General features: G+C 37.7%; 3 protein-coding genes across 4 annotated transcripts; 2 read left to right on the top strand and 1 right to left on the bottom strand.

The window, feature by feature from the left end:
• The first annotated feature begins 2,544 nt into the window (after positions 1–2,544).
• Positions 2,545–6,613, top strand: LOC110847334 (DNA ligase 1). The gene is made up of 5 exons (XM_022094266.2): positions 2,545–2,901; positions 2,978–3,487; positions 3,569–3,701; positions 4,548–5,069; positions 5,629–6,613. The coding sequence occupies exons 1-5, from the start codon at positions 2,809–2,811 to the stop codon at positions 6,399–6,401; spliced, it is 2,031 nt and encodes a 676-aa protein (XP_021949958.1). The 5' UTR covers positions 2,545–2,808; the 3' UTR covers positions 6,402–6,613.
• Positions 6,614–7,968: 1,355 nt separating this feature from the next.
• On the top strand, positions 7,969–10,206 carry LOC110847344. 2 transcript variants are annotated; one of them, XM_035846435.1, is made up of 7 exons: positions 7,969–8,184; positions 8,334–8,393; positions 8,486–8,737; positions 8,820–9,017; positions 9,091–9,435; positions 9,514–9,669; positions 9,746–10,206. In XM_035846435.1, exons 2-7 carry the CDS (start codon positions 8,385–8,387, stop codon positions 9,872–9,874), a joined length of 1,089 nt encoding a protein of 362 aa, XP_035702328.1. In that variant the 5' UTR covers positions 7,969–8,184; positions 8,334–8,384; the 3' UTR covers positions 9,875–10,206. The 2 variants fall into 2 exon arrangements, with proteins under 2 accessions (XP_035702328.1, XP_021949969.1); XM_022094277.2 differs by having other exon boundaries at positions 7,972–8,184; positions 8,324–8,393.
• Positions 10,207–10,585: 379 nt separating this feature from the next.
• Positions 10,586–13,129, bottom strand: LOC110847374 (tropomyosin). The gene is made up of 4 exons (XM_022094311.2): positions 11,595–13,129; positions 11,145–11,467; positions 10,933–11,071; positions 10,586–10,853 (listed from the first exon to the last, which is right to left on the bottom strand). The coding sequence occupies exons 1-4, from the start codon at positions 11,832–11,834 to the stop codon at positions 10,701–10,703; spliced, it is 855 nt and encodes a 284-aa protein (XP_021950003.1). The 5' UTR covers positions 11,835–13,129; the 3' UTR covers positions 10,586–10,700.
• Positions 13,130–13,200: the final 71 nt, after the last annotated feature.

The raw sequence follows: 13,200 nt of genomic DNA, 5'->3' as shown, positions 1-13,200 counted from the left end.
ATCACCAACATATTTAAAAAGGTCGTCGGGAGAGCATAAACTTTGGAAAACAAAAATAACGTGTGCAGAAGTTGTGATATTCGACTATTTCACTAACCTCGCAATATTCGCGGAGCTCCGAGCTCTAGCTTTGCAAACAAACGTGGTCCTATACTACGTAATTGCATCCCCCATTGTCCAGCCGTTACTTCCGGTTGGTTTCCTGAAACGATTTTCAATCTATCGAGCTCCAGTGTATATGATTTTCTTCGATTTCTTGGACACAAATCTAAATTTTAGAGATGTTGTGAAAGCTGGCCTTATTTCAAGTGAATACCTCGAACTGGAGCAAATCAGCGTGAAAGAAGAGAATCGAAATTATCCGGTGACCCCGACAGCACTTGAATTAAAGCAATCTCGAAGTAGGATAGAGTTGAACCAGAATTTGTATAAATTGATGCTTAATCAGGGATGGTGGAAAACTTTGATGGACTTTGACTGTGAAAATCATCGCTTCTTCATTTCCAAAAAATCTCCATGTTTCCCACCGTATGGACCTCTACTTATTATTTCGAGGAAGCTTAATTTTACGTTTACGTCCCCAAGGTATGTACATATTTAAATATGTATTTAGTGTGGTATTATCCATATATAAGTGAGCTGGAGTTATGAAAAATTTGGCTAACTTTATACAGAAATTCCACCAACCAGTTCGCCTGGTTCAACGTGGGAATGCAAGGAGAAGACTTGGAATTCTCTCTGGGTCAACAGCACCATCTCGAAAAGACGCTCGACTATTATATTCTTTACTGTCAGAAAAATCCGACCCTGTCGTCGCTCATGATTACCAACTTTTTTACAATTATGGATCCATGGACCTGGTTTACATCCGTAACTCTATCCATAATCCTGGGGGTCTCAAAATTGGGAACATTTAAAGACATCGCGATCGCCTTCGTGCGACAACCGACACCACAACGGTAACAATGATAGCTAATCGTGACCCGCATTATTTTTTCGGTAAAATACAGAATTAAAATTTTCAGGAAATTATCGTTTGCCTCCGTACTAGCAATTTTAGGCGCTGCAATCCTTAGTTCATATTACGATGCTATTATTACATGTGAAATTACGAAGCCCCTGGAGAAATATGTCATCCGTCAAATAAACGAGCTGTTTAAGAGCTTCCATTTTAAATTGTACTCTACTCATCAAGAGGAAAATGTTTCCGCAATTATCAGACTATCTCTGAGAAAAATTGACTGGGAAGAACATATTTTTAAAGAAAGTAAGTAAATGATTCTGTAGCTACATAATTACCGAATTTTGGTTAAATAAAGCAAAATTTTTAATTAATTTTAGAACTTCCGGTCGAGTACATTGTATACGTTGAGTTTCCTGGATCTGCCATTCTAGCCGATCAAGTGGCCTTCCAACTAAACGCTTTGTACCTTCAGCACATCTTACATTTTCTGCATATTTCTTACCCCAACGTCACTTGTAACGTTGTGAAGGAAATATTTTATAAGAAAAATATTATTTGGGAATTCATATATTTTGGTGGGAACGAAATGTTGCGCATTCTTCAATGGTTAAGTTCGAACGGGATATTCTTGCTGTACGAAAATCTTTGGAGGTTTATTGATGAGCAACATATTCGTTGGGATGCAAAACATTCTGACCGGCATGACCATGATTATACACTTAACAATCTTGGGATTGCGTTTCAGTTGTATGTGATATGTGCAAGTGTGGCGATTGTGAGTTTTTTATTGGAAATTGGTTGTGCCATGTGGAATCATGGAAGAAAAGTGCAAGAAGAAAGTTTGAGTACTTCGGAGTTAATGATATCAACGATCAAAATTTTGAGTAATGCCTGAAATAAGTAATTGATTTGTAAATAATATTAGCCGTTAACGTTATGAAATTACAAACTGAACACATATTTTCACTTTTAAAGAATCTGATCTTGAAATTAAATTTATCTTGGAATATGTTAATTTATATAAACCAAATTGCATTGCACTGCTAGTTGCTAGTTGTGTAGATAGGTATGTATTTTATTTAACTCATTAAAAAAAATGATTGAATTGAATGAAATTCATGAAGTATTTAATTAAAAACTATACAATTTTTAAATTTTATGGGAAACTAAACCGCTGTGAAAGTCGTTACTTAATAATTTTACGATATCACGTTATTTATACATAAATTCATGTACTCGAGAATCTCGAGTCGAGATGAGTATGTACATACATACTTTCATGGAGAAGTACAGACAAATATATGTATTTCTTTTTGTTCATGTACTCAATAATGCTTTGCTAATGTCACGCATCCAGTGCAACTTTAACTATGTAAATTCATCCAGTCGTAAAATGAGCAGCCCGATTTTGGCACCGGATTGGCATTGAATTTCCAGAAGATCAGATGAGGGCGGAAGTAGGACAAGATTACACCAGGTCTATTTTTATCCCAAATCTCCTCAACTCGGAAACTCGACATGATTTTGGACCTAAATACATTCCCATGTTTTTTAACTACTCATCTGTATTTTGTTCTGCCCTCGATAAATTATAAGTTAAGATATAAGAATTCTGCACACACACGGTGGCATATACGTACATACGTATGTATGGCACTGTCTATTTCGCAAACCTGAATTCGTATAATTTTTTATTGCGAATCACTAAAAAAACAATTCACTTCTCTTTAGTCAAGAAAAAGTTTAGCTTAATTATAATTTGAGACACCAATACTCATTGTTACAAACTTGACACATATTGTACTCCGGAGGAGTGGCTAGTAATTTACTTCTGTAGTGAAACAATGCCAATTATACCTCCGACCAATAAAACGCCCAATCCTCCTTGGGTCCGTCCCCCTTTGCCCCCACTTGGACAACAGCAACAACAGCAGCCGGTATTGTACTTAAATACTTTACCTAGATTTCCAACAAGGTCAAGGTTAACATTTTACACTAATGATTGAAATTTAGGCTCAACCAGCTCCACCTCCCGCACAAGATGTGCCATGGCGCAAGACAAATTTGAAACCGACGGGACAAAATATAAAATCCCCGTCTGATCCGTACCAAATAAAGCAGGATAATTTGTCGAAACAACCACCACAACCTCCTCCGGGAACAACTACTCCCAAAATGAAGACTGCAGAGACAAATAAGACCCCGAAAAATAAAATATCGAGGAATGTCAGCGTTACCACAATTCCAATACAAAGGGTGCAGAGCAAAGTGGCGAAACCACCCCCACCGCCACCTCCGCCACCCCCTCCACCTCCGATGGGTCCACTCGCAGGTGCAAAACCAGCAGCCCCAAAACCCCCACATGTTATTGCAAGGATTGAAAAATTAAAGCGACCTTGCAGGAAAAGGCCGGATTTAGGCCAGCTCATGAAGGAGATTGAGTCTGGGAAGAAATTGAAACATGTCGAGTGCAATGACCGGTCACAACCTATTATTCCAAAGATGAAGAAAGCATCAGGGCAGGTATTTTACCATGCACATTTACATATGCATCACCTCCCTATTAATATTGAATGTATGCAAATATATAAAATTGTTTTTCAGTTTGTTTTCGACTCGGAGGCGAAACCAGCTAACCGAGCGGATGCAGTGCATCATAAATTGCTGAACGAAATTCAAGGCGGTGTTAAATTAAAGAAGGTGCAGTGCAACGATAGAAGCAAGCCGATACTCTCGGGTAAAAATAGTGCTCATTTAAATTTCCATGCTATGCAATGTCATTCTGATTAACAATTAATTTTGGGAGAAAAGTGGAGAATATGATTATATATGTATAGTGAACTGTGTACATACATATGTACATACATCTGTATGCATGTTCACCGTACTTTTTGAAAATTCTGTATGCATAAAACGTGGTATCCAAGAATGCTCAGTTTTCATGCAGTTTAAAATTGAAAGTTTCAAAGTAATGCTCATTTTTTTCTTAGTGAGGCAAATACCTAACAACAAAAATTACGAAGTATACAGTTACTATCGTTAAAAAAAGTGCAATTTTACGATATCTCAGTCATTTCTCAACCGATTTGGATAAAATTTTGCACAGATCATTTTGAGCCAATTTAAAAAAGTTTATCGATTCGACTTAGCGAATTTTTGATTTTTACCCGAGTTATTAACCAAAATGTACCCTTAGAAACACATTTATAGTTAATTACTGGAATATCGCAGCAAGAAACCAATTGCACAAATTTAGGAGTAACTTTTTGTGCAAATTTTAAGTGTAGTACGATCAAAAAAGTTTTTCCTATGAGATGTACAAAAAACGGGATGAATAAAATAGAAACACCATTGACAACAAAACATTCAAAAAACTATTAATTACAAGTATTAAATGAACACGGTTTCAAAAAGATGAAAATCTTAGTGAGGCAAATGCTGTTCCGGTAAATTGCTTTAATATCTACAGTTGCACCAAGTCTCACTAAGATTCCCATCTTTTTGGGACCGCTGCTTGTTATAAAGGAACTTTTGTAAATCTTTACTAATTTTATCCCATGTCCCATTTTTTTTAATTTTCCAGGGCTAAAAACCGTTCAACGAGAGGTAGACAGCAGCTCGAGTCAATCTGCATCACCTGCCCAAGAAGAACTAACATTCGTTGATGACATCGACATTCTCCGTGATCACCTTCAATCAACGAAACAAATGCTGGAACTAGAACTGCAAAATAAATCCGACACAGAAAAGAAAAATCGTGACCAGAGATGTCAAATAATTGCAATGGAAGCTGAAATTAACACATTAAAAGCCCAGCTCGGTTTAGTATCGCAAGACGACGTTTCCATGATATCAAAAGAGCAAAGCAAAGGGTTAAGAAAATCAGGATCCGGCCTCTGGAAATCACCCTCCATTGTTGGAATAAAGAAATCAAAGTCTGGTTTCAACAGCGAGAATGCGAAAAAAGTGCAAGAGTGTCAAGAAGCGGAAGAATTACAAGAACAAGTACAACAGTTGACAAAACAAGTCGAAAAATCAGGGAAGGAAAGCGAAAAGTGGGAGAATAAATTTAAAGATGTTGTCAACAAGCTAATGTCTGCAGAAGGTAATCAAAATACGTTACAGCGTGGGTTCGATATTTTAATATTTGCTCAGAAGTTGCGATTTTCCCAAGTTTTTAGGCCTTTTAAGATGGCCTTATAGATTTGTCAGGATGTCCGTCTGTCCGTCCGTCTGTCTGTACGCACTATAACTCTCTTTAAAGACATTCTATCGACTTGAAATTTTGTACACTTGATCTTCGGGTCAAAAGTAAGGATGAGTTCGAAGATGGGTATGATCGGTCAAGTGGTTGGCCGGTGGGGGTCATTTCTATCAAATGTGTTGCCCTTAACTACCAAGATGGCATTAATGCCATCTTAAAAGGCCCCGCAAAGTTGCTTGGAGTAGGTTTTTAATCTCAATTTTTTCATTAAAATTACGGATTAATATTTGCTTAGAAAAATTTTAACAAGAATATAACTCTTCCAAAACTACGTTATTTTGGGGCTACAATAAACTAAATGTGTTCCCAAAAAATTCGAACCAACGTATAAAATATGTTTTTTTTAAAATTATAACCCCACAAAATATTGATATTGAAATGTTATTCTCTTTTCATTCAGCAACAATTCATGACCTGGAAAACAAACAACGCGTCCTGGAGAAGAAATTAATCGAAGCAGACAAAAAAGCTGCCGCAGGTCAAGTTTGTGCCACATGCAAGCAGAAGATGACTGTTTCGCCGTCAGATCAAAACAATAAACCTGCTCCTCAACAAGTTAATGAGGAGGAGGAAGAAGAGGAGGAAGAAGACTCTGAAGAGGAGGACGAAGAAGACGAGGTCGTTAATGAAGAAACAATTCAAGAAAAGAAGGAAGAAAGGGAAATTAAACTATGGGAAAACAAATTACGAAGCGTAAAAGAAAAGCAAAATGCGAGCAAACAAGAGCGAAAAACTTTAAAAATCACTCAAAAGAAATTAGAAAAGGATTTAAAAGATGCGAAGGAAAAGCATAAAAAGTTGCAAAACGACTTGAACTCCATGGCGTGCGCATCCGTCATATGGAAAGGCGGCGCCCCAGCGGGAAACGAGGAGGACGACGAAGAGGAAGAAGACGAGGAGGAGGAGGACACCGAAACCGAGGAGTCGGACACGGAAGACGATGACGACGAAGACGGCTCAACGTCCGAGGAAGACGATGCCGACAACAGTCATGAAGAAAGGTTGCGCGTGTACGGACAACGGGTCAAAAGGCGGGAAAATGTCTTAGGCGCCCTGAAAAAGGGGAATTATCTCCTGTCCGCAAATATTGACAGGTTACGGGAAGCAATGCAGGAGGAAAAAATTAAGTATCAAGAGCTGGAAGAGGAACTCTCGTCTTTGGCGGATGTGTAAAGCTAATCTACATAAATTTTGCATGGATATAAATATGTATGTACATATGTACTTGTATGTTGTATGGGTAAAATTTGTAATTGTAACGTCTTCGAACTGGTAACTCGCGATGAAAAAGTTTCATACTAATACATACCTGAAAAATCTTGGAAAAGAATATTATTATGTGTAAGCACTGAATAAACTAACAAAGTGATAAGTACATAAATACATATACCCACAATTGGAGCATTTTTACAATGCATTTTCTTTGTTGATTGGTATTTTGAAACTCATGACGAGTTTTGCTATATACTATCCTACGCTAAATTTTGGAAATTTATTTTATTTAGACGCGTGGATAACCGGCATTTATAATTACATATGTATACATAATATACATGCATATCTACATAAATGTGACACGATGGATATATATGGTAGGGTACATCGTTCTTAGAATAATCATATAAAAAAATAGTGCAGAATAGTTACAGCCATAAAAATGGTTGGCTAAAAGAGAAGTTAGGCGTTGCATATCAAATGCACATGACACAACTACATCATTTCTAATTCTTGGACACAGAAATCTGATACTTGGTCTTCATGGTGACCTAGCAAGTACACAGAATAGTTTCGCCATAAATATATTCATGTGTCCATGTACGTGTGTACCATTTGACCGAAGAAAGAGGAGCTTAAACCTCAACTGACTGTGCATTCTTTCGTCCAGTTGGTTTTACATGCATATATGCATATATGCATGCATGTACATATGTATAAGCAATCATCAATCCTCGTCTCAATTATCAATAAATATGAATCGTACACATCATTCATCGCAAGACAAGAAACAGGAAATACTAATAAAAAATTTTTTGGATTTAACAAAACAACATTATGTATTTACAGTCTCGACGAATGATCAACAGTTATTTAAATTAATAAACCGTCACAACGAATGTAACCAAGGGGTGAAAGAAGTGTGTTATCCGTATTTCAATTCAAATTGATGCATGTATGCAATTTGACCTTTAAATGACATTTCATGACCTTGATGGGTGTGACCTACAGTGCCCATCTTCGAACTCGTCCCCTCTATTGACGTTAGGAGTTTACGTTCAAAATTTCAAGTGTCTATGTCTTTTCGTTCAAAAGTTATCGGAGCTACGGACAGACAGACGGACGGACGGACGGACGGACGGACGGACAGACAGACGGACATAACGATCTTATAAAGGGCTTTCACCCCTTAATAATCGTTGGAACTAAATATACTTATGTATTTATACATATGTGCCAGGATGGATATATCTTGACCGTCATCTATCCATTTCATCCATGTCGGATGAAATCATATATATACGCTACACATTGTATTAAATTATATGTGACTTACAAACATTGACATTGCCGCGGTTACATAAATATTTACAGGAACACATTTTGGGACATATGATATCTTGAGAAGTTCAGATTCTCCACCGAACTGCAGGTCAGTGTTGGAGATAAAGGAATTTGGAATTGCAATTTGACAGTACATTGACATCAGCATTAGTATAATATTGAACATCGAGAGCTGTGCATAAATAATACATACATTATACATACGTTCAGCAAATGCCAACTTTCGCATGTAATATGTAGAACCGTGCAGAAATATGTAGCAAGTGGTCACGTCTCACAGCTAGTTCCATTCCATTTCATCATAATTCTTGACTGATACTGAGATTTCAATCAATCGTTAGTTCAACCTCGACCCCGTGTGCAACTCATACTCAACATTAAATTCAAGGCAATAGAAGTAAGCACTCCGAATGTCACAATATTATTCAGATTAATTGGGTTAATTCAAAAAAAAATACTCGTTCCTTTGTAAATACCATTGAGCAATGAAGTTTTACTTTAATTGTACGTGTGCATATTTACTAACTTTCCAATAGTTTCCTGCAGGTTTGAGACGTTATACTGTTCAGGCTAGCTAATTTATTTATTTTCCGCGTCATGAAAATGGTAAGTAATCCATCCAGATTTACATAAGTACTTGATTGCCTGACTCTTAAAATATACTCACATATCTAATAATTAATGAACTATTTATCCAGCCCAATGACAAGCCAAAATACAATCCTGTATCTTCCCGAAAAATCGGTTTTGATATAAAACTTGGTTGGAATGGTACAGCTATGTTCCCAGGACTGGAACGTTTGTCAGGTCAAAGCGCAGTGTTTGATGTGAGAATGACTTGGTTGGACGCTTTCAAGGCGCATTTTGGTATATCTCTGAATCCAATAAAATACTCAGTGCAACGACTTTGGAAGGACACAGGCCGGCTGAAACATGACCTTCGAGAACCGGTGAGGGCTATAAACAAATGATATTTTATTATGAATTGACAATTTTTTGCAGCATTTACATATTTCTGTTTTTAAATCATAGATAAAACTTATGATGCAAGACTGGGCCAAGATTCAGCGTTCCTTTAAAATCTACATCGTACTGAATAACAAGTCTGTCCAAGTCAGCAGGATTGAGGATTCGGGAAAATATCCGATGAGAACTGGACCAACAGAGCTGTTGACCTTAGATGATGATGATATGATGTCGCCACCTTCAGTGGTCGGGATACAGATGCGAGTAAATATTTCTACGAATTTTTTGAGACGGTTTCATGCTAAATTTTTACCTTAATTAAATTCCCCTTCTTCAGAATCAGTTTTACAACTCCGAAGTGGCAAAGAATAATGGCAGGACAAGTTCAATCAACATGATGGCTTCAAACGAAGTGAATTTCAGAAATGGTTCCTCACCAACGCCTACGTATAATAATCAAGCCAGGCAGTCAGCCTTGGTCCACCGCAATGTTTCTGGGGAACATTCGTCGTCCTCATTTGTGAGTCAAACCAGATACACATCATCAAGTCACGTGCCACCGCTGACAATAAGGATGCGGCCCCCACCACCGAGAACGCAGCCGGTCCCGGCATCGTACCAAGCCCCAACGTCTACAGTACTGTCAAAGATTTCAAAGCCTAAAGCCACGCAACCAGTTTGTGTAAGTTTATAAATCTCTGAAAAATGTGCGTTCTGCGACTAATTATTAATTAAAATTTGCTTATTTATCTCTTACAAGTACACCGATAGTGACGATGACAGTGATGCCAGAAGCGATGTCACCAACGACAGCCAGGACTCGCAGTTGGAAGACTTGCAAGCACTCGGGATCCCGTATGAAGATCTCAAATCAATGGTAGTCTCGAGGGCGAAGAAGAATTACACAAATATTCAGGTGAGTCAAGTCAGTGGGCATTTAAGTAAACAGATTTAGAATATATGTAGGCCTAATTTTACGGCGAATATTTTAGTTTTTGAAATTGAAACACGAACTACAACAGTTCCGGAAGAAGAATGAGCGGCGGTGGATAAAGTGGACCACGTCTGCACCAATCACAGCTAATATTTTGCGAGAATTGTTTGAAATCGATGAGAACTGATGGTCTAGAGTAAAGATGATGGAGAATATTTTCTTACGCATCATGCTGTGTATCATGCAACTATAGACTGTTGCGGATATGGCTTGTGAGTGATACTTGTTAATCACACTAAATACCGTACAGTATTTAAGTAGATATTAAGTAAACGACTTTTTGTTAAAGTATTTAATATTAAATATTTAAGTTACATAAATACTCTTTTGGAAATCGTGTTGTGCTGGTCAAAACTCGTTATCGTAAACCGTAATGATATACATGCTCACAATTTGTGAGTCACAAATGTGAGATTTTGTGCACTCTGAATAACAAAATAAAATCTCACGAAAGTGAAAGTTGGCTTGTTACCTATTTACTTATTACTGATACAGGGAGCATTTCTGAATACATGCATATTTATGCACAAGAACATGCAAACTATCGTCAAAAATTTTAGCGTGGGACAGGAGACGAGGCACATTATTTTACTGTATGTGTCTGAATGCTTATATAAATTGCAGATTGGTAAGTGAAGTAATGCAATCATGAATCAAGGTAAGTAATTGTTAGGATCAAAGAGTGTTACATTTGACAAATTTTCTTTTGAAAGGTGTGTAAAATCTTTTGCCATCGTTTCCCTATAATTCTTTGCTGGTTATGTATCTATTACCACAATGATGTTTGTTCAGCAGGATGCATGCGTTCCTTTAACTGTTGATTCACTAGGCAATGTTATACTGATAAATTAATTACTCCGACTGGAATTTTTATTATGTTCACAATTTAATTGACTTGAGGATACACTTTATTCATGGCAAGGTCCGGGTTGACTAAAGCTAAACATGAGAATCTAATATCCTGTCATTTCTGAATAAGTGGCATCCAACTCTCCAATGATGCTTTTGTATTTTTCTTGTTCGTTAGTAAGTTCCCCTTCTACTCGGTCCACCTCCTTTTGCAATTTTTGCACCGTGTTTTCTGCAAACTGGGCTCGAGCTTCGGACTAATGCGAATAATAAATCATTTTACATATATGCAGATATTTATTGAGATGCAAAATCTCAAAAAATATTAAAACTTACATCTTTTAATCTCGCACTGAGAGCTTTAATTTGTCTCTTGTAATCCAATTCTCTTTGGTTTGCTTTCTCCTCACTGACTTCTAAGGATTTGAGATTGTTTCCCACAACTTTTAATTCTTCCTCAAGCTCGAGGATTTTTCTGCAAATTATTTATTGCGAAAATTAGACTTTATTTTATGCAAATTATGTGCATAAAAATCTTGAGGACTCACGCATCACCGGATTGAACGCGATCTTCTGCCATTTCGACGTCCGTCTCCACCGCGGCTAATTTCTGTGCAACTTCGTCGTATTTTCGATCCGCCTCTTCTGCCAGACCGGTAGCTTCTTTCAACTTGGCGTCCAAGTCCTTGGTTCTTTCTTCGTCCATTACGCCACGATTTTCGAGCACTTTACACATACGTTCGGAATCGTCGTGGAGTTGGGCGGTGGTTTCCAGCTTGAGTTCGGCCTGTTTTAAAGATTCCTCAGTCGTTTCGAAAGTTTCCTCAATTCCTTGCACTTTGCGACCGAGGGAGGCCATTTCTGATTCAGCCTGGAGATAGGGAAAGTAAAAATGCAACACATATGTAAATTTGCAATTGAAATGAAAATTGCAAAAATTGCGTTTAAATAACATGCAAATTTATCTAAATTTACATGAAATACGGAAATGTTCATACATGCAGCAAATTCTTCTCTTTCGTATCCAAATTCTGTGTAGCCGTTTCCAATGCGACCTTTGTGACCTCAAATTCCTGTTCGATCTGAATCGTCCGCTTTTTTAAGGAGTCGACCTCGTCCTGCGCCCTGTCCGCACGAGCGTTAGCGTCTCTCGAGGTCTGCTCCATAGCGTCGGCACGATCCATCGCCAGGTCCTTTTCCTGCTTGATGGCCTGCATTTTCTTCTTAATCGCGTCCATTTTGATGTGATTTTTAGTTTTGAACTTTCTCCAAGCTTGAACTGAAAAGTTTCACCGAGCAAACAGCTCAAAGGACGAACAAAGAATGAGCTCGGAGAAACAAAGTTTCATGAAAGGAAAAGAATCGTCGGAATGCAGGCTCGCTTGATTGGAAACGAGTTTAAAATTAGCCGAAGCTTATTATACCATACGCCGAGGTGGTGATGGCAGTGATGATATACTATTAATTTACAGTCATGGTCGTCCAGTGTATTTGTATATGGTTACATAAATGCTTGCTGTGTGGCAACATTTGCACTTGCTCGAGAAATTAAAGATTATTATTTTCCCATGCATATGTATGTATGCACGATGCATGAGTAAGTATTCGGGTTACATTAATTTTGTGTAATTAATGTTGACCGAGTTTGTTGTTAAGGCTGTTCAAGGGAAAACAAACTAAGCGAGAGACAAAAGATATGAAAAATATGTGATCTCATTCTCATTTTAAGTAGTTAAATTCGTGGAAAAATCTGCAATTGGAAGAAATACGCGTACTTTCACCGCTAATTTTAGTGTCCATTTACGTCACATGAAATGGAAATTTTGAGACTCAGTTTCTGGAAGGTAGGAGATATGATTTTAATACATTTTATAGCCTATTTTGTAGAAATTTGAAGGTAAAAACGAAATGTGTTTAGAGCTTATGTACATATATGCTTGCAATGCGTGCATTAGAAAATCAGCATTTCTGAAAATCTATGTAGTTGTGCACATTTTCATATGAATTTTTCGTCTCCCTAACTGAGCTGGGGGTTTGTACATAAGTGTGTATATGGGGCTTGTGCATTACTTAAAAGGGATGCCATTTGTCATATCCATATCGCAGCCATGTTTCTGTTCTTCATGTGGATCGGGTGTTCTTTCTTGTTCTTATGGTTTCTGTTTTTGCCACTTGGCCCAAATCCTGTCACTCAACCTTCCTAAAAACCCGCATAATAATGGAAGACTCGTCCCATCCGCATTTAAGAAGTGTTCAAAGAAATATTACCACATTGTGAATTGTGTCTGTCTGCCGACTCGGCTGAAAGGAGCCGACTTTATGATGCTTACTTTGTGGGAAGGAGAAGACGAGAGAATAAATAAATATTGATGGTGCAGCAAAAGAATGTGATTAAGATTGATGGTGGATGGTGCTTAAACCATCACTCACTCATTGGCAGCTTGTTAAGGCTTATTAATCCTCCACCACTCTGCATGGTCTTATTATCCATCCGGCCTGACTCAGAATATGTGCAGACATTCCTATGCACCACTTTTGGCACATGTTTGCGAAATGTGAGATGAAATATGGAATGACATGACGTTAAAAATGTGTCCAGTAGAG

This window comes from Folsomia candida, unplaced genomic scaffold, assembly GCF_002217175.1.
Source record: "Folsomia candida strain VU population unplaced genomic scaffold, ASM221717v1 Fcan01_Sc001, whole genome shotgun sequence".
Taxonomy (NCBI): domain Eukaryota; kingdom Metazoa; phylum Arthropoda; class Collembola; order Entomobryomorpha; family Isotomidae; genus Folsomia; species Folsomia candida.
This window is presented reverse-complemented; position numbering and strand designations above follow the sequence as displayed.